Source organism: Loxodonta africana, chromosome 6, assembly GCF_030014295.1.
Source record: "Loxodonta africana isolate mLoxAfr1 chromosome 6, mLoxAfr1.hap2, whole genome shotgun sequence".
Taxonomy (NCBI): domain Eukaryota; kingdom Metazoa; phylum Chordata; class Mammalia; order Proboscidea; family Elephantidae; genus Loxodonta; species Loxodonta africana.
The window spans coordinates 125177309-125204688 of record NC_087347.1 but is presented as its reverse complement, the minus strand read 5'-3'; the positions used below and the strand labels follow the sequence as shown (position 1 = coordinate 125204688).

The following is a 27380-nucleotide window of genomic DNA, read 5'->3' as shown; positions in this document are numbered from 1 at the left end:
GTAATTCACATACTATACAATTCACACATTTATAATATACAATTCAGTGGTTTTTCACCATAGTCACAGAGGTGTATAACTATCACTACAATATATTTTAGAACATTTTCATCATGCCCAAAAGAAAGCCCATACCCATTAGCAGTCAAGTCGCTCCACACTACCCCTCAAACCCCCTAGACCTAGTCAACCACTAATTTACTTTCTGTCTCTATAAATTTCATATTATTCTGGATATTTGATATAAATGGAATCATACAATATATGGCCTTTTGTGACTGGCTTCTTTCACTGAGTATGTTTCAGAAATGGTTTTTAAGGGGAGGTAATCCAGGAAGACTCGCCTAAATTCCTGAGGAATAAGAATCAGGATCAGCAGAAAGCTGGTTCCTAGGAGGTGGATGTCTGATGCATCTCCATTCTCCAACTTTTTCATCATTTCTGACACCAGCCATTCCCCCCCGCCCCCCAACCCACAGCACTCTCTACTTCTCTGCTTGGGTCAGTAATTTGTTGCAATGGCCACGCAGTACTCACACACCATACTCACAGTTTATGGGGTTCATTAGGGAACTAATAGGCAACTACTTGGGATCAGGATCAATTTGGAAGTAACAGGGTTAAAAAACAAAATCCTTACACTAGAAGGCTCTTATGATCTGGCTGTCGTCTCCTTTACCTGTCTCCTCCTCTGCTCCTTTTGCTCTAGTCACAATGGCTCCTTGGTATTGCTTGACCACATCAGTCACACTCCTGCCTTTGTACCTGCTATTCCTTCAGCTGACTTGCTGCTCTTCCACTAGATACCTACATGGCTTATCACTCAGTTCATTCCCAGCTCACACTATCTAAAATTTTAACATTTTACTCCTGAAATTCCCTAGCCCTCTTCCTGCTGTATTTTTCTTATTGGCATTTATACTAATATGATATATATTTACATTATTTACCTTGTTTACTGTTTGTCTCACTTTTATCCCCAGAATGTAAGTCCCTTGAAAGCAGGGCTATTTTTTTTCTATTTTATTGTTACATACCCACAGCCTAAAACAACGCACAGCACAGAGCAGGTACTTAAGTAATTTTTGAATGAATAAACACACCAGGCTGTAAATTATTTAACAACAGGGACAACACCTTATTTGTCTTCATATTCCACTAACTACCAAAGTGTCTGCCAAGCAACAGGAGCTCAGTACGACTAATCAGTGAACGAATGCATGAGCGCATGAGACAGGATTCACGACAATTACCACACTGGTAGCACTAAAGTTGTTATTCATTTTTGATGAAAATTCTGATCTCTTTTTGATGTGTCTGTGCTGGTGGAGCAATGAGTGTGGGAGAACAGAGTTGAGAACAGTGAGAGGGCTACTGGTAGAGAAATGAGAGGGCTAAGAGTCCAGTGGCCACCACAAACTTCTCACCCTACATGCTGCCAATACCTGCTGTGATCCTCCTCTCTATCTTATTTTATTCTTTGATGTCCCTTTAACTTTCTTTCCTGAAACATATCCATATTTTTCTGTGTATCTTTATACTTCTTCATGAACACAGCGTATCCTTAAACTTTACTGACAAATCTCCCTTTTGGTTTATTCGTATCTACTTGAGAAAGCAACAAAAGTTCATAAACCAGGGGATTCTAACAACTTTCCATTTTGTTGTGATAAAAGCATGTTCTCTAAAGCAAAATTACCCAAATAATTCATAATTATATTTTGTAGAAGAGAGTTTACATACTCTAAGAACATGTACTCAATGTCAAAAGGTCCATGAAAATTACAAACTCTCTGCTCTAAGTGAATTATATAGTAAAGTTACTGGCATTTAATGAATTATCAACATTTGTTCTGGAAATATTGGTATGTTTTACAAGAATGAAAACCAAACAAAAACCAAACCTGCTGCCATCAAGTTAATTCCAACTCATAGTGACCCTACAGGACAGAGTAGAACTGTCTCATAGGGTATCCAAGAAGCAGCTGGTGGATTCAAACAGCCGACCTTTTGGTTAGTAGCCTGAGCTCTTTACCACTGTGCCAGAAGACTGAAATCAATATAAATCTGTCAAAAACTTAACCTCTAGAGCAGTAAGCATTTTAAAAACGCCGATAAAAGAAAATTCTGTAACCATTTTATATCATGGCACAGTTCATGACCAAAAGTATCATGACAAAGTACTGTAATATAACTCACAGCTAAAACACGCTACAGTACAAAATAAATTTCATTTAGGATAAAAAAAAAAAAAATCAAAGAAATGTGAGAATATTTGAAGCAGCTACTTACAGTCGATTTTTCTGGAGAAGATGGGACATCAAATGTTTCATCACTATGATTTTCCAGATCTTGTTGAGAGTGTGAATAATGAATTTGGCTCCAACTGTTTTTCTTAGATTGTTTGGGTGGTAAAGCTGGAGGCTGCTCATCTCCAGGAGTCTCTTGTGATCTAGATAAGAAAAAAGGAAAAGGATGAATCTTTTGGAAGTTGCCTCATAGAACTTTTTTATTTTAAAAGCTGGGGTCAAGTATCCTAGATATTTTCAATGTCTAGTAGGAGACAGACTCTAAAATATTATATTTATTTGTAAAGTGCCACTTTTTACTGAAAACTTCCTTAACTTTTAAGTTTAAGTTGTAAATTTAATTTCCTACTTCATCAAATCTGTAAACAATCTCTACCTATGAAAAGTAAACTTAAAAGGTATCCCTATGAAGATATTTATAAATTATAACAATATAATGCTTTTCCAAAAAAAAAAAAAGGATTTTCTTTTCAAGTTTTCAGTGGAGTCACGGGTAGTTGGGGAATAAGACAGACAAGAGAAATCAGAAGCAAGTGTTAGGCTGTGCCATAGGTAAAACAGCTGTGGGCTGTTTTTTACTTGTAAACTATATTACAATCCACAGAATTTAGGTGATTGGCCTAATCTATGTTAAAATAAAACATGAATCGTGAGAATAATGCACTTAGTAATGGGGCAAGGACTAGAATCTGAGTAAGAGCATCACTGACGAGATAAAACTGGATGAGACATTGTTGGAGTAATGATTTAAGATGAGGAAGCAAAAATCCAATTAACTCTAGAGAACATAAGCCACAATGTGTGGCAATAGGATTTGATTTAAAAAAAAAAAAAAAGAGCTAAAAGGGTATATTAGAGGAAGCTTCAAGGTAGAGACTGTAGCTTTTAAGAACAAGCAGGATCAACGTAGTAACATTAAAAATAAAACCAAATCCGTTGCCACTGAGTCGATTCTGACTCATAGTGACGCTATAGGACATTAGAACCGCCCTATAGGGTTTCCAAGGAGTGGCTGGTGGATTTGAACTGCCAACCTTTTGATCCTCAGCCGAATGCTCAATGACTGCGCCACCAGGGCTCCATGCAGTAACATTACTTGTGAATCTTTCCCATAGGCCAGAAGGGGGAACCAGTGTTTCGACTTGCTTCCTAGAAAGCAAGCACCATGGAAGCTGTAGAGTTTGGAAGAGACTAAAAGAACCGGCAAGAGGATGATGGTTCTTGATGTGAACACTGACCACCACTGGGGCTACTACATATCACTGAGATGGCAGGAGGTCCTTTGGGAAATAAAAACATTACTGTCCCATGGCCTGAGGACAGATGAGAGAGTTGGCAGCTGCTGTGGTTCTCAGGCACAGATTTCACCCAGTATCTACTTACTTTTGCTGACTAGGGGTCCCTGGTGGCACAGTGGTTAAGAGCTAAGGCTGCTAACCAAAAGGTCAGCAATTCGAATCCACCAGCAGCTCTTTGGAGCAGTTCTACTCTGTTTTACAGGGTTGTTGTGAGTTGGAACCCACTCAACAGCACCTAACAACAACAACAGATGCCTGATACCCAAATTGTAAGGTCCTGAGGAAGCAGAACTGTATTAGATTATATAACTGTTCAAAACATTCTCCACCCTCTCTGGTTGACATCAGGGTCATTTGCTTTGGCAAATGGCACGCGGGAAACTCTAGTGGCGTATTGGTTATGTGCTATGGCTGCTAACCAAAAGGTCAGGAGTTCGAGTCCACCAGGCACTCCTTGGAATCTCTATGGGGCAGTTTTATTTTTTTACAGGGTCGTATGAGTCTGAGCCGACTCAACCGCAACGGTTTTTTTAATGGAATGTGAGTAGAAGTGGTATGTGTCACTTTTTAAAGGAAGCTTTAAGAATCAGCTTGTATTATCTTCTCTTTTCCCTTGGCCCTGAGACTAGTCATGACCTAAACAAGGGCCGCTCTCAATCTGGGTCCTGGAATGAATATGACCTGGAGCAGAGCCACAGCCATATAATATATATATAATGTAAGAAAGAAAATAACTTTTATTGTTATAAGTCACTGGAAATTGGGGTCATTTGCTACTGTAGCATAACTTAGCCCAAGATAACTGAAACAGACATTATGGTCAGCGTGGCCCTTGGATACCCATGCTCTCCCTTGGTAAAAGAGCTGTGAACTTATTTAAAGGCTCTTGCTAGACACCTGGTAGATCTGGGTAATGATGCTAAAAATATGATTAGTGCAAATGAAGTTGGCCAGGATTAATAATGAATGGTGTAGTCGTATGGGCCTCTGGGCAGATTTCTCCTAAGAGAGAATAAAGTCCTTCTGAAATTTTATAATCTGGTACAAAATATAACTGCTAAATTAAGTAGGCAAACAACAATGCCCACTCAGCCTAGCCTTCTGCATAGAAGTAATTCAGGGCAGAAATTCTCTGAATTCAGGTAAGTCTGTAAGACTGCATCAGAGAACATACTCTTCCTTTTCAGAAGAAGCTTCTTTGAGGATCACCCCAATGGCCAGGGATTCCAGGTCCCACACATACCAGTTTTCATCCTGCTAGTTTCAACTGCCAAGAACCCGAGCCTGTAAGATCCAATACATTCAAGTGTTACTGGTCCAGGAAAATGTTTCCCTGGACCAGAATAGGGACATGTGCTTCAACCATGGCCTACTGCATGGGATTAGGGCAGGTAAAGGTGGATGTCCCTTGGTATAGCCTCACAGATGCAACATTTCTAAAATGCATTTGATCAAAAGCCTCCAGAACAATACAAAAACCAGAAGTCACTGGATTCCACATAACCAGAAACACCAAACTCACTGCCGCTGAGTTGATTCTGACTCACTCATAGCGGCCCTATGGGACAGAGCAGAACTGCCGTAGGATTTCCAAGGCTGTCATTCTTACGGAAGCCGACTGCCGCATCCTTCTCCTGAATTCCATATGTATTGATCATAAGGTCTCAGCCTCACTTAGGGCTGAGTGTAACCTTTGAAGCAAGATGAAGAGAAACCTCTTCCTGGTCTTGCTCACTGCTGTCACAACCGGGACGCACTCAGCCTCAAAACTAAAGGCCTGGGGGGAAAGGTATAAAGTTGAGATCTGATGGGAATGGAGTCAGAGCAAATTCCCTTATCCTGGGGCTGGCTAAGGGCCTAAGTATAGTGCCAAAAACAGCAGGGCAAACTCAAGCCTGATCTGCAGTGGAATGCCTGAGTAGACAGTGGCATGACAGTGGCAACACTCAGCTCCAAGAGAAGGATGGCGTGACATTCTGGGGCATTTCGCTAAAGCAGTTAAATATGCATTTGGGGGCTGGGAACTAGGCATGCATAGTCAAAAAAAAAAAAAAAAAACCCGAGATGATTTTTATTGTGCATTTGTGATGAGAAACCATTCATGGCTTGTGGGCCAAGTCTGGCCAACATATATTTTGTTTGGCCAATTCATCGTTTTTGTAAAAACTACATACAAACCTGGATTGCCAGAATGAAAAATCTAGAAGCCCCGGAAACAATGGGCCTGCATTACTACGAGGTGTCAACTACTGGACAAAGCCTAGTGGTAGCTGCTGCCTTTCTATAGGGTGTAAGCACTCCAACCACATAAATAAAGGTAAGAAGAACGGAGTCCAGATTGAGAGGATAGCCCAAGGTGCAGCAGAGGAGGACGGGAAAACTCTGGATTTCAGGACACGGGCTACCTGCTTTCTCTCATAGTTCTACCTAACTTTCTTGCTAAAATAGCTTCCCAGAGAGTGGTGGGCAGGTTCTCCAGACGCTTGACTGCAGCAGGGGGTTAGGTGGTCTGGGAGCTCTCATCATCTAACAATGTGCTCTCCTGGTGACACTGTTAACGGCTCCCTGTTTTATGTTTTCAACCTCAAAAACACACACACACACGCACGTCTTCACAGACACTGGCATTGGGGATTCAGTGGTAAAATTCTCGCCTTCCTTGAAGGTGGCTCGGGTTCAACTCCTGGCCAATGTAACTCACGTGCAGCCACCACCCATCAGTGGAGGCTTTCATGTCACTATGATAAACGAACAAGTTTCAGCAGGGTTTCTAGAGTAATGTGAACTAACAGCAGCTAACAACAACATATACATATAAACATACTATGTATATGTGTGTGTATAAATAAAGTCTGTAAAGGTAAGCAAGGATACCAACACAGACTCCTGAAATTCACATGTTGGGCAAAGGTTATTAACATTTACATTTTAAAGATATACTCCAAAAGTATTAACTCAATTTACTGTAACAAATGATAACTTCCTTCTTCATATCTAATGTATGCAATCTATGGGATCTATTATCTACTAAGAAGATCATGCAGGAAGATGACTTTTATAGGTAAACCATGAATTATCATTAGAAATTATAGCCAGTTCTAAAAAAAGATACTATTCCTAGGCCAAAATAAAAACCTACCAAGTGTAACGAATGAAGAGACACCAGGTACATGGGAAGACCAACCAGGCAGCATAGTGGAACAAAGCCCTATTAGAAATAACAGCTGGTACCCTAAAGGAAGGAGCCCATAGCTTAAAGAAAAGGCCAGCATCTACCAGCAGGTAGTTTAGATAGGACTAGGGAAGTAGGAATCAGAGAAAGCAGCAGGGATGGGGCTGCATCTGGGGTCTGACAACTGGCGCAATCATTGGGTTTCAAAGACGAGAGCTAGAAAAGGTCTGTCAGAGGGAAAGTACAGACGGAAAAGCAGCCCCAGAGAGATCACTTTAGTTACTTTAAAAAAGAAAATGGGTAAGATAAAATTTGAAAATTGTGAATTAAAAAATTTATGCTAAAGCCCAACTATATATATATACCTGTCACAGAAGCATAAAGTTTGTCCTAATTTAAGACTAACCAACAGACAAAAACCATATTCTCGGTAGACACAAATAAAAACTTGTCAGAAATGATGGCTTCTTTTAAAACTCTTATATTCGAAGATCTATTTTTATACCAGGAGATCATGACTGATTCAACCACAGTGAACACTAGTGTCCTCCAAGTCTCCCTGGGGTTTTTAATATGTGGCAGTTCTACTCTGTCCTATAGGGTCGCTATGAGTTGGAATCGACTCCATGGCAATGTTTTTTTTTTTTTTTAATACTTTGCTTATATTATGTCAGATACAGATAAAATTCTGATTCAAAATTCAGGTTTATTGACACTTTGGCTAATTTATACAGATATTCAAAGTATTTCAAAGTAAACCCCATTTAAGACTGATTACTAATTGGTGCTCAAGGCATTTGAAAGAGTGCACGTAAACTCTCAGGCTATGATTATCATGATACGGTATCAAAAGAGTCTGCTCGTATGCTGAGAACAGAATTGAAAACGAGCATATTGTTTTAACAGTAGGCATCTCTTTCAGAATCAGGCTCCCAGGCTCGACCTTAACTTCAAAATGAAGTAAAACGGAGGCTTTAGCCAGAGGCGGACAGCTGGTAAGTGCTGCATCTGCAGCAGCCTGGGGCCTGCAATGATTCTTCCTGATACAAGCACAGCATCCAATTCGATCCATCCTCTGCGCCCATGGCTTCAGACCTTCAATCCTAAAAACGACGATTTTAAGTCACTTCATTTTGGTTAGAAATGGTAATACTGCTATATTTTAAATTCTAATAGAAATTGTATTGTAACGTAGTAGCAAAAAAATCTGTGAGGACTGTCATTCAAACCATGGGCAAAACGTTCTTTATTTCAGCCTGAAACAAAAAAAACGAAACCCGTTTCTGTGGAGTCGATTCCGACTCATACGACCCTATAGGCTAGAGCAGCGCTACCCTGGAGGGTTTCTTCAAGGAGTGTCGGCTGGTGGATTCGAACTGCCGACCTTTTGGTTCACGGCCAAGCTCTTAGCCACTGCGCCACCAGGGCTCCTGTTTCAGCCCAGTCAGTTTTAAATTCCCCCTGAGTACTTCAACAATAGCTGTGAAAGCAGCTTATTTTGCAGTCAAAGCAGCTCTCTGTTGCCACCATTAGCAATGTGTATCATAATAAAAAATAAAATCTTAACCACCCCACTCACTTGCGTTGTGATTATTTCTGTAGAAATATTCAGGCTTCTTGTTACATACTTGTAAAAGTACATTAATATTTGTTGTGCGGATTTATTAAAATCAATTATCTTAAGTATTTTAAAATGAACTCTGGGTCATTGGTTATCTCAGAAAATTACAAGCTAAAATAGTGTAATTTTCTGTGAAGCAATGAAGCAATTAAAGAGAAGACATAAACAGTGGACTGCGGTCTCAAAGACTCCTCCTATAAATGGTAACTTTATTCTAAGCAGTACAACTGCCCTCCTATTTGTTTCCACAATAAACACACCTGAAACTTAACAGTCTTCTGTTGTGCAGGAGGCAACCTTACCCAGTGAATGAATCCAGGACTCAGGTCTCGAACCTCTTATTAGCCCCTGCAGTTGTTGTTAGGTACCCCCGTACTCACTCAAAAAATAGGGAACCGGTGAGATGATCTTACAATCTATTTCAATACACAGTAAGTCCCCGGTTACGACTGTCCGACTTTCAGACAACTTGACTTACAGACTTACTTGTCCTTTAATGTTATGTAAATTTGCCCTCACTTTGAAACAACTGAACCACCCACTACTGCCAACAAATTCTTCATCATCACCACCTTCACTTGCTGAAAATCACTGAAAACACTTGAAGTTGTTTCTGGCACTAAAGTGAGGCTAGTTAAGAACCTATTTCAACTCGCCTACAAATTCAGCTTAGTGACACACTTAGGAAAGGGTCTCGTTCGTAAACCGGGGACTGCCTCCATGTTGAAATGCCTGGCTTGAATTTTTTCCATATTTGGCCAATAGTAAAACTAAAACCTGTGGATTCCAAGTTACAAAGTATTTTCTCTAAATAACAACAATGACAAAAAAAAAAAACAAAACAGCAACAAAGACTTGTCTGGTATACAAAGTTCTACTGGCTGGCTCAGGTGGGAAGACCTGAGTTTTAGTTCTATAAACTGGGACAAATGCTGTAAATGTGAGCTTTCACGTCTGTGGGTCGGGGATTAAATCTTTCCTATTTTACTGAGTTCTCCTGAGAACAGTGGGATAAGTTATGTAAACGCCAACTGTAAGTAACCAATGTAAGTTATTAGTATCTTACTATTGAGTTTGCTTTTTCAGAACTCTCTCACTATTACAGAGGTTAAAACTGGCTGAATTGTAAGTGCCGTGTTACAGATTCAAAAGTCAATATGAACACATAAGCCTTATAAAACGCAGGTCTAAGGAGAACGCCCCAAGCATTTTCAATTCTTGGGGGCCAGGGAAGCAGAGCAAAGGTATTTTCTCAGAGCAAGTGATTTTTCGGGTTTTTCAAATGTATAAAATTTACATATGAATATATCAATATATATATAAAAAAATATATATATAGTCACATGTAAAGTAACCCCGGTGGTACAGTGGTTCAAGCGCTCGGATGCTAATGAAAAGGTCAGCAGTTTGAACCCACCAGCCACTCCTTGGGAGAAAGATGTGGCAGTCTGCTTCCTTAAAGATTTACAACCTTGGAAACCCTACGGGGCAGTTCTACTCTGTCCTATAGGGTTGCTATGAGTGGGAATCAACTCAACTGCAGTGGGTTTTTGGTAGTCATTCATATGTATGTGTCTGTGTCACTGAAAAAGGCTCTTAGAAAAAAATTGACCAAGGTAATTTGGCTAGACTGCGAGAGTTATATCATTTTTGCATTGTAATAACTTTTTTTTTTTAATAACATAGGTTTTTGATTCCTCCATATGGTTCTTCTTTATGTCCTGAGAGTATGTGATTCCCAAATTACTCAATTCACAGTTCAGTCATGTCTTTAATTCCTGTATATTTTTAAGCTTCATAATTAAAAACTACACACTTACTGTTACAAATCAAACCAAAAAGTTTTGGATTAGAATTTTGAAAGTATACATGCATTACTAACAAATCAGTCCCACAGGTGCAGTGTCTATCTTTCCTACTCCTCCATTCTCCACAATGCATGCAAACAACTAAAATGCTTCACCAAGATATACATTACCAAGGCTAAACTTCTACCTGTCTCAACAGCTGAGCCAGTCTTCCTCGGCCGGGCCCGCCCACAGCCAGCCAGGGCTCTCGTATATCTGGTCACGTTTTCCTGGAGCACCTACCGCTGCTTTGCTGATCGCTCCATCTATTCTTCTGCCCACGCTCTCAGGCCCACTCTCTTTTTAACTCTTCACCCAAAACCAAACCAGCTGCTGCTGAGTCGATTCTGACTCATGGCAACTCTTCATCACATTCACTATACCTTATACCTCTTTCTCCTCAATAGTTAATGAATCTTCTTACCTATCTAACTTGTAATGTGTGGATAAGCAGTCTGGGCTTTAAAGTGATGAGACGTAAGTATTGAATTATGAAGCTGACTGTATGTATCCGTATGGAATGTGAAGAATGTTAGCAATAACACGTGTATGCTTTCTATGACTGACTTTTAGTGTGATGGTCATCTTAGTTCTCCCTTGTTATTTAATTTTCCCAAAACTGTTTATTCACCCTTATGATTGGTTCCCTTACTTGAAAAAAAAAATTTTTTTTAACTCTACTTTTCACTAATCTACTGTCTGACCTCAGTGCCACATTATATGCATTAAAAGTTCAAGAATATAACCACTGAATGGGAACTTAAACTGCTATGTAAACCTTCACCAAAAACACAATATCATTAAAAAAAAAAAAAAGTTCACTAACATTTGAGTCATCAAAATAACAATAAAGTAAGTTTTGAAGGGGCAGGTCCTACAAGAACTCTGAGGGATAAGTAGGTACATTTATAAATACATCAATTCTTTAAAATCACATAAATAAAACCTTGTATCAAATTCCCATATCTCCCCAATTACTTTAAGTTAAGCAACTCGGGCCTTTGAAAATATAGATTAGAAAACAAAATGAAAGAAGGTCTTACGGTGATGATTCCAGAACGATGCTGTTAGCCTGTGTTGACGACGGGGATCTGTGATTCACAGATACATCGCTTGGGGAAGTGTGAACCGCATGGTCTACCAAATGTCCAACCGAAGAGGGTCGTAACCGGGCTCCCTCTTGTGTGAACGCAGAATTTCGACTAAATGGAGAAGGAGAAAAGCTGAATGAAAATATGCTTTCAAGTTTCTTAATTATATGGTTGCATCAGAAAGTGGACACGTGTTTTTTAAGACTAATTGTGTTGATAAAGTAAGTCTCTTACAAAAATAGTGTGATGTCAATAGAAAGAACACAGAATGGGAAGTCAGTATCTGAGCTGTAGTCAACAATCAGCCCAAGGATTTTACTACTCAGTCATCTATTATCTCTAACTACCTATATGTTTCTAGGCTTCGGTCACTGAAACTTTGTGTCTTATTCAGCATTTTCTAAAATAAAGGGATTAGAATGAAAGATTTAGAAATACCTGCTAGTGTGAATTATTTTTAAGTCTTTACAAATATTTTTATTTCTGGGACCTTCTCTAAATCCTAAGAACAGATATTAAATACCATGTATGTCCATAGTAAATACCATGTATGTCCATCCTCAGATAAGTCACATAATCACACGAATCATTATTATGATATTGAACATTTCAGCACTTACTAAGTGCCAGGAACTGGTCTAAGCATTTTACATATATTATCTAACTATCATAACAACACTATGAGAAAGACATTATTATTATAAATATAATTTTGTAGCTGAGGAAAATGAGACAAAGAGACGAATTACAAAACTTGCCCAAGGTTCAAACATACACTGACTCCAGGGCCCATGTGCTTAACCACTGCAAATGTATTGTCTCTTTAGGACTAAAAAGAAAATTTTTTTTGGATCATAACTAATTGTTTCATTAACCAGAAAATTTAATCAGAGCTATGGCTAATTAATTACTTGAATCATCTGGTTTAAATTTCTTGTGTCTTCTATAACTCGCTGTAATTGTTTAGCGGTGCTGGTAACAAACAGAGAAATGGCTGGCTGCAAAAAACCAAACACCAAACCCACTGCCATCGAGTGGACTCAGCAACAAAAATGGATGACCAAGAGTTAAACTTTACATATCCTAATCTTCAGGCGGAGCCCTGGTGTGCAGTGGTTAACAGCTACAGGGAGCTACTGCTGCTAACCAAAAGGTGGCAGTTTGAATCTACCAGCTGCTCCTTGGAAACCCTACGGGGCTTCTCTACTCTGTTTAATTAGGGTTGCTCTGAGTCGGAATTGACTCAAATGCAGTGTGTTTCAATTTTTTGGTTTTAATCTTCATGGAATGGAAATAAGCAGCCAATAGTTTAGAAATTAGCAAAATGTACATGTGATGTTAGTCTGTACTTACTGATTAGGGGTTCCAGGTGGAGACCGTGAAGGAAGGCTCTGTGTTTCTAACCTGTCATCAGATAATGAGTTTCTGCTCACTACTTCCCAATCCATTAATTTCCGTGCCAAGGGCTTACTTGGGGATCTGCAAAAATAATTTAAATAACCTGTGAAAAGCTTTATGTTTATACCCCAAACTGTGAATCAAATCCCAGAATCTGTCTTAATAGATCACACTCTAGATGAATCAACAGTTTACTCATAAGAAACTAACGCATTCAGAGGCTACTCGCCAAATAATTTCCTTAAAAAAAGTATATATGATTTACATGAAGAATGAAGGAATGATAGGCCAGAAAGAATAAGAGAGAGAATAAGGGAAGGAGAGAGAAGAAACAAAAAAAGGAAGGAGAGAAAAAAATAAGAGAGTAGCTTGTTATTAAAGGTTTTCTCAGATGCTATCGCCTATTCCTATTCTACCAAAACCAAACTCAGTGCCGTCGAGTCGATTCCGACTCATAGTGACCCTACAGGACAGTGCAGAACTGCCCCATAGAGTTTCCAAGGAGTGCCTGGCAGGTATGAGCTGCCGACCCTTTGGTTAGCAGCCGTAGCTCTTAGCCACTACGCCACCAGGGTTTCCATTCCTATTCTAAAGTATCTGAAACTCTAGCTCATCTTGGGTGGGATACATTAAACGACTCCTAGCATATTATCCCCTGAATGTCTTTAAATCTAAACCCTGCTCCTCTCATTCAATATGGTCAGAACAAAACCAAAATTATGTATGTTGCATTTTATTTATAAATTTTTTATACGTGGCAGGCCAGTGGATTTCCTTTTTTCTTTCCCTTTCCTTAACCATCTGTATAGGTTTATCTATTTTATACTGTGGTGAGGAACAGAAGGATATGTTTTATTATTTGTATGTTGTCAGCTATCATAGTGATTAATGGGCATTTTCTAAAACATGTAACTTTATCAGCTAAAAAAAAGTCACCAACTCAGATTTTACTTTCCATAAGTGAATTCAAAGTAATTTAAAACACAAACATTTCCCAGTACCATAGGCTCAAATTTGAGAATTTTTTGATTTCTGCATATTGCAGTGCAAATATTTACATTTGTCACAATAAAATGAACAATAAAGTGTATTATCTCATGTTCCGGGTTTTTAAAAAGTAGTAAAGATTATTAAAAGAAACCTTAACATTGAAGGCTCTTCTAGGAATACAAATTCTTCGTGTTAATAACCTGTCCTTTCTTCACACTATTAGACTGCTAAATATAAACTGTAAGTTTAAGTTCACCAACTCCAGTCAGAAGGTCAACTACTTTCATTTTCTAAGAGGGGGAAAAACTCATTTGAAAAAGGAAAAAATCCAATATACTTACCTAGTATGAGGCTTCAGGACACTTTTAACGTGACTGGAAATGCTTTGCATTTAAAACTAAATTTCAGGTATTTTACGTTATTAACAGTTTTAACCTCAGAGACCCACCCACTCAAGCTTGCTGTCTATGTTTCCTGTCGCATGTGGAAATTTCAGAGAAAAAAATACCACACTGCATTAGTGTGTTGGCAATGTGGTAAATTTATTTTCTGACCATGGTACCTTATTTTTCTGCTGTATGGGTACACTCTTTTGGTCTCTTCTTAGACATTATTATACGACAATTTAATAACTGTTAAAACTATTACAGGTATTTTGGCAAACGTATCAGGTCATCACAATAAGGTTCTGATATATTAAAAAAAAATTTTTTTTTTTTTTTTTTAATATTATAAAATAGCCCACAAAGGCTTAGCCTTTCAGGGCTATAAATTTTTTTTTTTTTTATAGGAATCATTAAAGCAGCCTAGTACTATTAAAACCTGGTCCCAGCTCATGACTTACTATCTCAAGGAGGATTCGATACAATTTCAGTATAACAAAAGAAACAGGTTTATTTGAGGCTTATTAATGAATCACTGATAATTCACTGAATGCATATTTTGGTTTATAGAATTGCCTGTTAAACAACAGATTTCACATTTTAATAATGCATATACAAAAATGAAGGACTAAAAGGCAGATGCAATTATCTGTATATTTCTGAAAGCATGGTATGATCATAATATTGAAACAGTAACACTTATAAAGACAGTCATTTGATATGGTAGTAACCTTAACATATAAATTCATCCTGTGCTTTGGTTCTCAGAGTAGGACATTATGCTACAGCAGAACTGGTCATTAAACCACATACATTTTTATAAATATCAAGCAAGAAAAAAGTTAAACTTACTAGGAAAATAATTTTTAAAAAGGTTTAAGTATATTGTTATGGTGCAGCTGCAACAGTAAGAATCAGAACCACACTTTATTTTAGCCAGTACTGAAATGGGTGTTGTGCATGCGTTGTAACACTAACAACTAGAGCAAGTATATTCTACATTAAAATAACAAAGCCAACAGGAAGTCATTTTTGTCTCAAGAGCAACTGCAAGGAAAACAATTTCAAATGAACATTTTATGCATATTTCACCTGCGGGACAGGTCTTTAGTGCCTTCTAATTGCTAACAAGGGTATCGAAGACTGTAAAAGGGAAGATTTAAATAATTTTGGTTTGGTGCCAATTACGGTAGCCATCTCTGTACTTTCTCTTCTCTCCCTTCAGAAACAACAAAGCCACTAATGTGGCACCAAGATTTATATTTAATAGGGAAACAGACAATATTTCGCTCATAAATCTAAAAACCACACAATAATCCAATTTCAAGTCTTTTTTGAACAAATGCAGAGATGAATTATATCCTTCAAGTTCAAGTAAACTTATCACAATAAAATGCTGTAGCCCTGACCAGCTGAATCCTTCCCACATCTAGGCATTTTCACTGACTGTTTTCCTGTGGGGTAGATTATTCAGAGAAAAATCAGGATCAGAGTAACCCCAAAATGAAGAAAAAAAATGCAACTGAATTTTATTATTCAAACATATGAAAACATGTTTTTTTTTTTTTTTTTTTTTTAACATGGTCTTACTCCAAGAAGCTCACTGTATTACCTGTAACTGACTTTTAGCAGCACTTCAGTACATAGTACTGGGACAGTCTCAGTGCTGGCAATGGCTCCTACTCCAGGGCAGGAGAGGAACCCAAGGGTTAAGTCTACAGGTGAGGAGGAAAGGATTTAACTGTTGAAAGGTTCACTGCCATTATAAATGACGACTGATTTTTCCACATAAAAATGTCCACAATATGTTAAGTGATAAAAGCAACCAACAAAAAGATTTTTGAAATAAATAAAATATACTTATGAATATCTCTGTGAGTATGTATGTAGGAAAAATCTTGTGTAATAAAAAAAGATTTTTAAATGGTTATTTTGAAGTAAAAATTTATCTTCATATTATTTGGTAGTTGTCGTGGATTTAATTGTGTCCCCCCAAAATACCTGTCTCCTTGGCTAGATCATGATTCCCAGTACTATATGACTGTCTACCATTTTGTCATCTGATGTGATTTCCCTGTGTCGTAAATCCTGTCACTATGACTTAATGAGATGGATTACTGGCAGTTATATTGACGAGATCTACGGGATTAGATAGTGTCTTAAGCCAATCTCTTTTGAGAAATAAAAGAGAAGCCAGCAGAAAGACAGGGGTCCTCATGCCACCAAGAAAGCAGCGCCGGGAACAGGGTGCATCCTTTGGACCCGAGGTTCCTCCACGGAGAAGCTCCTTAACCAGGAGCAGACTGAGGACAAGGACCTTCCTCCAGGGCTGACAGACAGAGGAAGTCTTCCCCTGAAGATGATGCCCGGAATTTGGAGTTGTAGCCTACTAGACTGTGACAGAATAAACTTCTCTTTGGGAAAGCCATCCACTTGTGGTATTTCTGTTGTAGCAGCACTAGATGACTAAGAGAGCAGTGTTGGAGTTTTAAGAAATACTAACGAACTACTACTTTTATAACTAGGAAAATACTGACACAATTTCCACTTTGGAGGGAAAGGTAAAACAAACAAACAAAAACTCCTTTTACTCCAAAAACAATGAGCAGGAAGGTCTTTTGAATAAAGACTAACAGCAAAATTAAACAAAGTAAAATCAAAAGCAAAATTTTCTAACTCCCGTAGGATCTTTTCACATGTGGTTCGGTGCTACTCATTTTGCAAATCTGCTTTCCCAATAAACCGTAACTAATAAAAAAAGACCCCAGTGCTAGAGATTAATTAAAGAAAAATTTCTAACTATCATTTATTAAAACTGTCAGGCCTCCAATGGCACAGACATCTAGCACATGAACCTTAAAATTCAAGGACTCAACCTTCTTTAAGTCATTTTCACTGAAAACAAACTTTCATTTTAAAGAATTCACTCTTCCTACTACCTTGCTCAAGGACCCTGGGTGGCACAGTGGTTAAGAGCTTGGCTGCTAACCAAAAGGTCAGCAGCTCAAATCCACCAGCTGCTTCTTGGAAGCCCTACGGGGCAGTTCTACTCTGTCCTATGTGGTCGCTATGAGTTGGAACCGACTTGATAGCAATGTGTACGGTTTGGGTTTTTTTTGTACCTTGCTAAAACAAAACCTGACTCTTCCCCAGGAAATAATATCCATCCTGCTCTGCCCAAATGGAGGCAATTCTTTCCTTCACATTAAATAAATGAATATTTACTGAGCACCTATCACGGCCCATACTGGGGCTATCCCAGTTAATGAAACTGACAAAGATCTCTTCCCTCACAGAGCTCACATCTGAATGGGGGAGACAGGCAACAGGATCATCTCTTTTATCTTTGAGATAAGAAAGGAGTCAAGCATTCACCTATCTCATGCAGAATAGCAAAAACTACACCGTAGAGGTCAAAAGTATAGGTAAGAACCTGGAATGTCTGACTTAAGAGTCTTGGCTGTACCCTTACTATATGGATAATTTCAGGTATGTTACTGAAACTTGCTGTTCCTCAGTTTCCTCATTTCTGATGTAATTTATCTCACTGAATTATGGTGATTATGAGCAAATATACAAAAATTACCTGACACAGAATAAGTGCTAAATAAATGTAGCTATTATTAGATTGGAGCTATGGTGGTGTAGTGGTTAAGAGCTTGACTGCTAACCAAAAGGCTGGCAGTTCGAACCCACCAGCCGCTGCTTGGAAACCCTATGAGGCAGTGCTACTTTGTCCTATGGGGTTGCTATGGGTTGGAATCGACTTAACGGCAACTAGTTTATTATTAGATTACCCGGTCATCCTCTTTCCACTCATAACCCCATATAATCTATGCTACACACAGCAGCCAGAGTGGTCTTTTTTTTCCTTCTCTTGCCATTATTTTGTTATGAATATTTCAAACTTGCACAAAAGTAGAATAGTTTAATAAATTCCCATGTACCCAAGACCCAGGTTCAACAATTATCATCACGGTCAATTTCCTTTCATCTCTACCACTTACTCCATCCCTCTCACTCCCAATTATTTTGAAGTAAATCCCAGGAATCATAGCATATTTGTGAATACTTTAATTTATCTCTAAAAAATAAGGACTTTAATTTTTTTTTTTATGCAAGTCAATTATATCCCTTCCCTGCCCTCAGTCCTCCATTGGCTTCCCAACCCACTTAAAATCCAAAGTCTTTACCAGCTTCTAATACAAGGCCATACAAGGTCTGGCCACTGCCTACCTCTCTGACCATCTCCTCCACCACCCTCTGGCTCGTTCACTCTGGTCCATTATTGGCTGTCATGGATTGAACTGTGTCCCCCCAAACTATCAGTCAACTTTGCTAGGTCATGATTCCCAATACTGTAATGACTGTATACCACTTTGCCTTCTGATGTGATTTTCCTGTGTGTTGTAAATCCTATCACTATGATGTAATGAGATGGATTAGTGGCAGTTATATTGATGAGATCTACAAGATTAGATTAGATAGTGTCTTAGGCCGATCTCTTTTGAGATATAAAAGAGAGAAACAAAGAGAGACATGGGAACCTAATACCACCGAGAAAGCAGTGCAGGGAGCAGAGAGTGTCCCTTGGACCTGAGGTTCTTGCGCAGAGAAGAGACCAAGGGAAGACTGATGACACGGACCTTCCTCCAGAACCAACAGAGAAAGCCCTCCCGTGGAGCTGATGCCCTGAATTCGGACTTGTAGCCTACTAGACTGTGAGAGAATAAACTTCTCTTTGTTAAAGCCATCCACTTATGGTATTTCTGTTAGAGCAGCCCTAGATAACTAAGACACTGGCCAATTTAGCATTATTGAAACATACTATTCAGCCTCATGGCCTTGTACTGGCTAGATTTTTCATTTACCTTACATATCTGTCTCACAAACCAGAATTAAGCTCCACGGAGCTAAGATGTCCTTCTTACTCCTTACTGCATTCCCAAGGCCAGAAACAATGATCAGCACAGAATGTTGCTGTTGTTTTGTTTGATTTTGACTCATACTGACCCTATAAGCCAGTGAAGAACTGCCCCATTGAGTTTCCAAGGAGCAGCTGGTAGATCTGAATTGCCGATCTTTTGGTTAGCAGCCTGTGCTCTTAACCACTTTGAACCAGGGCTCCCAGCACAGAGTAGGTCTTCAATAAATATTTGCTACATGAATGAATGAATGAATAATTACTCACCTGACTGGTCACTCTCCCTCCTTCAGAGTGCTTCGTCTCAATATTTAATCATGTATTGGACAATCATGCTAGGTTGTTACTCAGGTATCTCAAAATAAGCCTGTGTCAATTAAACTCCTTTTTCCATTATAAATTTGTTCTTCCTCTTGTATTCCTTAAATTCCTTAGGTCATCTAAATTTGACAGTCTTTGCAGATACTCCTGTCTCTAACACACCTCTATCCAACTGGTCATCAACTTCTGCTGGTTGTACCTACAAAATGTTCCTCAAATTTGTTCCCTATTCTTTATTCTGTCAGTCATTGCTTTGGTTCAGACCTTTATTATTTTTCGCTTGGATTACTGCTATAACCTTTTTCTTTATTTGTTAATCCATTCTCTAATCTGCTCATTAATTTATTTTCTAAACCGTAAGTCTGATCATCCCATTTCGCTTGTTGAAAGGAAAACTGGCCATATTAAATCCTAAATTATAAAGATAACTAAATGGAAATCAAATAAAAGCAACTTAACTGTTTATGCAATAATACCATTTAAATAAATATAGAAATGGCTGGCTATTATGTCAAACAAAAGCTGTTACATATCTGAAAAACATTAAAAAAAAAAAGGTATTCAGACTGAAAAAGAACAAGTAAAATTATCTGTATTCATGGATGAAATGATCCTATATTTAGAAAATCCCAAAAAGAGTCCATAAGAAAACACCTAGAGCTAATAGAGGAATTTAGCAAAGTTGCAGGGTACAAGGTCAACAAACAAAAATCAGTTGGGTTTCTATACATCAGCAATGAGAAATCTGAAAGGGAAATTAGGAGAACAATTCCATTTACAATAGCATTTAAGAGAATAAAATACCTAGGAAAAAACTGAATCAGGGATGCGAAGGACTTAGACAATGAAATAAAACAGTGCTGAAAGAGATTAAAGAAGATTTAAATAAATGGAAAGATGTTTCATGTTCATGGATTGGAAGATTTAATATTGTTAAGATGCCAATACTATACAAAGTGATCTCTAGATTCAATGCAATCCCAATGAAAATTCCAATAGCCTTCTTTACGAAGATAGAAAAACCAATCCTCAACTGTGTATGGAATGGCAAGAGGCCTCAAATAGCTAAAGCAATGTTGAAAGAGAAAAACAAAGTAGGAGGACTCACACTTTCTGATTTTAAAACATATTATACAGCTACAGTAATCAAAACAGCATAGTATTGGTAGAACAACAGACACACAGACCAATGGAATAGAATTGAAGGTCCAGAAATAAACCTCACACATCTAGAGTTAACTGATTTTTGACAAGGGAGCTAAGTCCATTCAATGGGAAAAGAAGAGTCTCTTCAATAAATGATGCTAGGAAAATTGGATTTTCACATGTAGAAAAATTAAACAAAATCCATGCCTCCATAGACAAAAACAAATTAAAAATGGATTAAGGGTCTAAATGTGCAAACTAAAACCAAAAAATTCTGAGAAGAAAATGCCGGGGCAATGCTCAGGCCTGGGTTTTAACAGCGGATTGTCTAATATAATAACAAAAGCACAAATATCAAAAGATGAAATAAATAAATGGGAACTCATAAAAATTAAAAACTTCTGTTCATCAAAAGACCTTTGTCAAAAAAGTGAAAAGACAAGCTACTGACTGGAAAAATATCTTTGGAAATCATACACCCAACAAGAATCTAATAACCAAAATATATATAAAACTTTGACAACAACAAAAAGACAACCCAATTATAAAATGGGCAAAGGACTTGAATAGACACTTCACCAAAGAGGACATGCAAATGGCCACCAAACACATGAAAAGATGCTCAGCATCATTAGCCATCAAAAAGATGCAAATCAAAACCACAATGAGATACCATTTCACTCCCACTACCATGGCTAAGATAAAAAAACAAACAGAAAATACCAAATGTTGGCAAGGATTTGAGGAAATTGGAACCCTTACCTGCTGTCACTGAGAATGCAAAATGATGCAGCTGTTGTAGAAAACAGTGTGGTGTTTCCTCAAAAAACTAAAAATAGGAACTACCATATGACCCAGCAATTCCATTCCTAGATACAGACTCAAAAGACTTGAAAGCAGAGATTCAGAGACTTGTACACCAATGTTCACTGCAGCGCTATTCACAATAGTCAAAAGATGGGAACAACCTAATGCTCATCAAAAGATGAATGGATAAACAAAACGTGGTACAGACACACAGCCAGTGGCAGAAAGGAAGTCTTCATACAAGCTACAACATGGATGGAGCTGGAAGACGCTATGCTGAGTGAAATCAGTCAATCACAAATGGACAAATGTTGCATGACCTCACTTATACAAAAAGACAAGGCAAATTTATAGACAACAAAGCTTACTAGTGGTTACCAGGGGTGGCGGGGGGGAAGAGAGGGGTAATGGTGATGGAAACACAGCATTGATTAAACGTAGGTTGCACAGCTATTATTGTAATTGCTGTCAGTAAGCCGTACACCTGTAAAAAGTTGAATTGGCAAAAGTTGTATAATAGATACATTTACAACAGTGACCAAAAAAAAAAAAAGAGAGTTAATTGCTGGGCTGCTTAAGTAGAAACAAAAACCTCACAGGATTTGGTTTCTTGGTTTGGAGGTTTAGGGTCATGGCTTCATGGACTATTCAGTTAATTGGCCTAATAACATGCTTACTTCTTCTGTCCTACCTCCTAGTTAGACGCATAGTGCCTGGGGTCTTAAAAGCTTGCAAACAGCCATCCAAGGCATGACAATTGGTCTCTATCCACCTGGAACAACACAGGAAGGAGGAGAGTCAGGAATAGGAGGAGGATATGGAATGTGTGGCTAAATGCCTCCATGAACAACTGCCTCCTTTGCCATGAGACCAGAAGAGCTGGATGGTGGCCATCTACTATTACTGAACATTTTGAACAAAGATTCTACATAAGAATCCTGATCAAAAGGGGAAAAACGTGTAACAGAATTTCAAATTCTCATGGACTCCTGACTTCCTTGAGCCATGATGGTTGGATGAACCCCTGAAACTACTGCCCTAAGATAATCTTGAAACCTTAAACCAAAAATATCGTCTGAAATCTTCTGAAAATCTAACAGTAGTTTAGCTTAACTAGTAAAGAATGTCTGCCTTGAGCATTGCGCTCTTTTAAGATTTATTTATATAGGATCAAAGGGACAACAGTAACTTGAAAGATCGGACAGAAGCCTTAGGGGGCAGTGAGTTGATGTTAATGGGAGAGGAACAACTCAGAAAAGGAGGGTGAGAATGGTTGCACAACTCAAAGAATGTAATCAATGTCACTAAATTGTACAGTGGAAACTATTGAATTGGTATGTGTCTTGCTGTGTATTATCTCAACAATGACAGAATAAATGTTAAATTATATAAACTTGAAATTAAAGAAATTACATTAAAAACAAATTAGACATCTGGGAGATGCAAATCAAAATGGCAATTCGATACCACTTCACACCCACTAGGATGGCTATCATAAAAAAAATGAAAACCAGTAAGTATTGGCGAGGATGTGGAGAAACTGGAGCCCTCGTGCACTGCTGGTGGGAATGTAAAATGGTGTAGCCACTGTGGAAGACAATTTGGTGGTTCCTCAAAAAGCTAAACAAAGAGACAAATGCACACCAATGTTCACTGCAGCATTATTCGCAACAGCTAAAAGGTACATGTAGGAACTGTCGAGCTTGTGTATGTTTTGCTATGTATGTTCTTAACAGCAATGAACTAAATGAAATAAAAAAAAATAAAGGGGATGAACTTTCCAACAAAATATTATATTAATAAACATAATACTTGATTCAGACTAGTCAGAGCTACAATTATTTGGCACATGGTTAATGCTAATTTTAAAAAAATGAATAAATAAATGAAACAAACGAATTTATTATTCGCTCAACATAATTTGTTTAATTAAAGAAAGTATCATGTGTTAATTCTGTAATATTTGCAAAAAGAGTTTTTAACAATTTTAATCTTTCTTTTACAAAAATTCAGATACTAAAAGAGAAGTGGCTTACCTTGCAAATACTCTGTCTTTATTTGCCTTTTCTTTGCCATACTGTACTGACTGGACTTCAGTTCTCCCACTGAAATACATAAATATGCACAATAATGAAGTCCTAAAGAGAACCACAAGATAAAACAACAACACACGACATTAGATGGAACCTTTGTAGGAGACAAGATATTTCTAGCAAAGATAAAATGCAGAAGAAAAGACTGGATTATGTCCCAGTTGTACCTGAATGGATTAAGTTATAGTACTTCCACTAATGACAAAGATGTGTTCCACTGACACTTCATATTCAGATGCTTCTTTAAGAGTGGGTATAAGAGACAGAATTTTCTATGAGAGACACTTCTTCCCTGCTATGTCCTAGAAACACTCTCCCTCTGGTCTCAGAGATGGGTTGCCATGGCTCAGTTCTTCTAAGCCCCACGTACCCTGCCCCCACACCCCACCATAGGTTTGGGATTTAGCTGTTCCCACTACTCCTTAATAGAGGGGTGGAAACATGGGGAATCTTGGAAGGCAGGCTCTTCTGCCTCCTTGACTGCCAGTGACCATAGATAGGAAGGTTGGTTTCACCTCCCTTTGTATCTACACACAGACAACTTCAGATTTTTGTGTAGAGGAAAGAACTGAAAATAGAAATATGGTTGAGAGTTGGGCACTAGAGGACTTCTTAAAGCTGATTTGTCTAGCAAGCAGTTTATGTAGTGGAACTGGTCGTCCCCTGTGGTAAACCAATGTGTTCAGACCAATTTTGACAATAAAAGATTTGTTCTCAGAGTATTTGTTACATGAAGCATAAGTTACATAAGTATGAATGAATATAAATTTCTAGTATATCAAATATAGCCATAGACAAATGTAGATATCTAATACATATAAAGCAGCCAAATACAGGTTTCTAAAGGTAAGCAAGCAATTTTAAGACCATCTTCCATGGATAAATGAAGTTAGTACCATTACCAAACTTTTGAGAAGTTGAAATTTCCTATAACATCTATTTCCTCTGGAAAAAAAAAAAAATTTTTTTAAGGATAAACTATACTTGTAATTATTGGGAAGAAGGTAACGAACTAAGGTTCACCACTGTTTTGTATTTGCACATTAGAGCAATGATTTCAGTCCCATGGATACTCAGGAATAGAAATCGGGGTGTGTATGAGGAGGCTGGTGAAGGAAGTAATAACTCTGATGTCTACAGTTCCATCTCTCAGTCTAATTAATATTTTAATGCTTTAAGTATGAAAATAGTTCTAGTATTTGCAATCACTGCTTGTTATGAGGAAAAAAGTGTTTATTTAGTGCATATCCATTAGAGACAGCACTGTGTTCAGCTACATATTTGTCATGCTGCCATTCCTAACTCATTTACAAGACTATTAATCATTTTGATGATTAAAAACAAATAAACAACAAGAGATGTAGCAATAAACATTACGTACTTTGAAAAGTGGTCCATGGTAGGTACACTACAAATGAAAAACTTCCTCTTCACACACTAAAAATTGAAACTGAGATTCCGGCCTAAAAATAGGGACTAGCCTAGAATATCCTATGTAATCTTTGCTGGAAAGTACAAACATGCTGAGAAAATAAAAATCCAGGAAGTATATGAAAGAAAATACAATAAAGTGCTTTGGATATATTTTTTAAACTTCTGAAGGACTACAAATATACAACTTAACTTTCATAACAATCAATGTACATGGTTTACTTATACATATATATAAATTTAAGTATACATACCAACATATATACACTAATATAGTAATTTAATAATTATACTATGAATGCCATTAGGCCCCAGTCTTATCCTTCTGTGTTCTGCTGCAAACTCCACTTTCCAGGTTTCAGGTTGGCTGTTTGTTAGGTTCTGCTAACAGAAGGCACTTGTGGGAGATCAGAAAGTGGAAAAAGCCAAAAGCTGGAAAGGGGCAGATGCTGACAGTTGTCGTGGTAGTGGGGATACCACTACCAGGCAGAAACAGAACTTTGTAGAGGGCTCAAGCCCTGGTCAAAGCAGCACCTCTCTGGCAGATCCAGAAGTGTCTGTGAGATGCAGGACAGAATTTTAAATTCTCATGGACCCCAGACCCTGGAGTCATGGAGGCTGGATGAACTCTCAAAACTATTGCCCTGAGATAATCTTTAAACCTTAAACCAAAAATATCCCCAGTCTTCTTAAAACCAAATGGTAGTTTAGCTTAATCAGTAATCAATGCCACTGATTTATACATGTAGAAACTGTTGAATTGGTATAAATTCTGCTGTGTACATTCTCAACAACAATAATAAAAAAAAATCACACAACAACAAAGAACTATGATGGTGCCTCCATAACTAACAGAAGGTCCAGGCTTGTGGACTCCAGCCTTAGGTAATAGCTTTTCTTCCTGTTTGTTCCTCCATGTCCCCTACTTTCTTCCTTTTGCTCTTCCAGCCTTTCGAGCCTTTCCAACACCTGTGCAACCAAGTCGCTCAATTATACTGCTTTTGTTCGAAATACCGAAAGTACTTTCTGTTTCTCTGACTGAACCCATGACTGATACACTATTTCTCCAGTGAAGATGATTCAAACAGGAGAGTGTTACTCAAAACGGTGAATTAACATGCTGAATTTTATAATAAAGATACAAAGATTAAATTCAGATAGCAGGAAGCAATTAAGAAATGAACGGCAGAAAGGTTTATATTTCATGTAGTCCCCGACTTACAATGTGTTTGAGTTATGATGAACAGCACTTAAGACTCTATGGGTTTTTTGGTGCATCTTACTGTTAATAATATTTAGTTTTTAGATTTACTGTTAGTAATATGTACTACATACAACGTAAAATATATCTGTAAGTTTATATGTAATGTTTCTAACCCCCAAAGACAACTAAAGATCAAATTTATAAAGATACTGATAAAAAAAAAGGCAGTAACAAAACAAAAAATAAATGAGTTCCAGAACTGATGATGGAGTTACTGGAATGAAACCCCATCATAAGCTGGGGACGACCTGTATGTCGCTTAGTGGTTTAATACTGTTAGTAGAAGAATATGTGAAACTATACCACAGTCTCAGTATGTTACATTCTGCGAGTAAGATATTTATCTTTTTTTTAACAATAAGAAAGTACCAGTTGGCTAAAAGAATACATGTTTATTGTAAGTAATTCAAGAGATATAAAAAAGTGTAACAAGAGAAAAAAAATTAACCACAGTCCTAATTCAAGAAATAATTATCATATGAGCAGGTAAAAATCATTCCAAATATCACACAAAAAGGCTAAATATATGAACATAATTTTGTTTCAATGTGATCATGCTACGTACGCTCTTCTAATGAAAAAATATTAAATAGATTTCTTTTGAACTAAAAGAAAAAGACTGCTGTACATTAAAGAAAAAAAAGGAAGAAAGAGGTTTAGGAAAACCTTAGTGTACTGATGTTTAAAACTACATTTCAATTTTTGACAATACAGATTCTTAGAATACCTCCTCCCACTAGCCCTTTGCTCCCTCGTTTTTTTAGTTATATTACCATTTTTATTTTGTCAATGTTTGTAACATTTAAATTCTATTCCATAGTCATAATTCTCACAGTTGTCAAGAATTTGTTCCATATTTAAAAGATTTAATCCTCATTCTCAGTTCTGCCACCAGGGATCTTCTTCCTCTCTTTATTTTGATTCATCTTTTGGTTGGCTTAATTTTACTATTATTGTACAGATTTTTTTTTAAGAACGGCTGTTGATGTGTGCTATCAAGTCAATTCCTACTCTCAGAGACCCTACTGGACAGAACTGCCCCATAGAGTTTCCACTTGTCTGTCAGTTTGCTGTGCTGCAGTGGCTTGTGCCGCTGGTATTGCAAATACCAGCAGGGTCATTCATGGTGGACAGCTTTCAACGGAGCTTCCAGACTAACAAACTAGGAAGAAGGACCTGGCAGTCTACTTCCAAAAAAGCTGGCCAGTAAAAACCTTATGAGTAGCAACAGAATATTATCTGACCTAGTGCCAGAAGATGAGCCCCTCAGCTTGGAGGACACTCA

The 27380-nt window shown here is 37.8% G+C and overlaps 1 protein-coding gene across 9 annotated transcripts in view; it reads right to left on the bottom strand.

Annotated features, from left to right (window-relative positions):
* PTPN4 (protein tyrosine phosphatase non-receptor type 4) overlaps positions 1-27380 on the bottom strand; it is a 239006-nt gene that overhangs the window by 50305 nt on the left and 161321 nt on the right. For 7 of the 9 annotated variants that reach the window (XM_064287299.1, XM_064287297.1, XM_064287296.1 and 4 more), the window contains 5 exons: positions 23344-23412; positions 21999-22079; positions 12692-12817; positions 11291-11449; positions 2293-2452 (listed from right to left, as the gene is read on the bottom strand). In XM_064287299.1, the coding sequence (XP_064143369.1) occupies positions 2293-2452; positions 11291-11449; positions 12692-12817; positions 21999-22079; positions 23344-23412 (595 nt within the window). The remainder of the gene's footprint in view (positions 1-2292; positions 2453-11290; positions 11450-12691; positions 12818-21998; positions 22080-23343; positions 23413-27380) is intronic. The other 2 variants (XM_064287301.1, XM_064287302.1) reach the window with 1 other exon arrangement.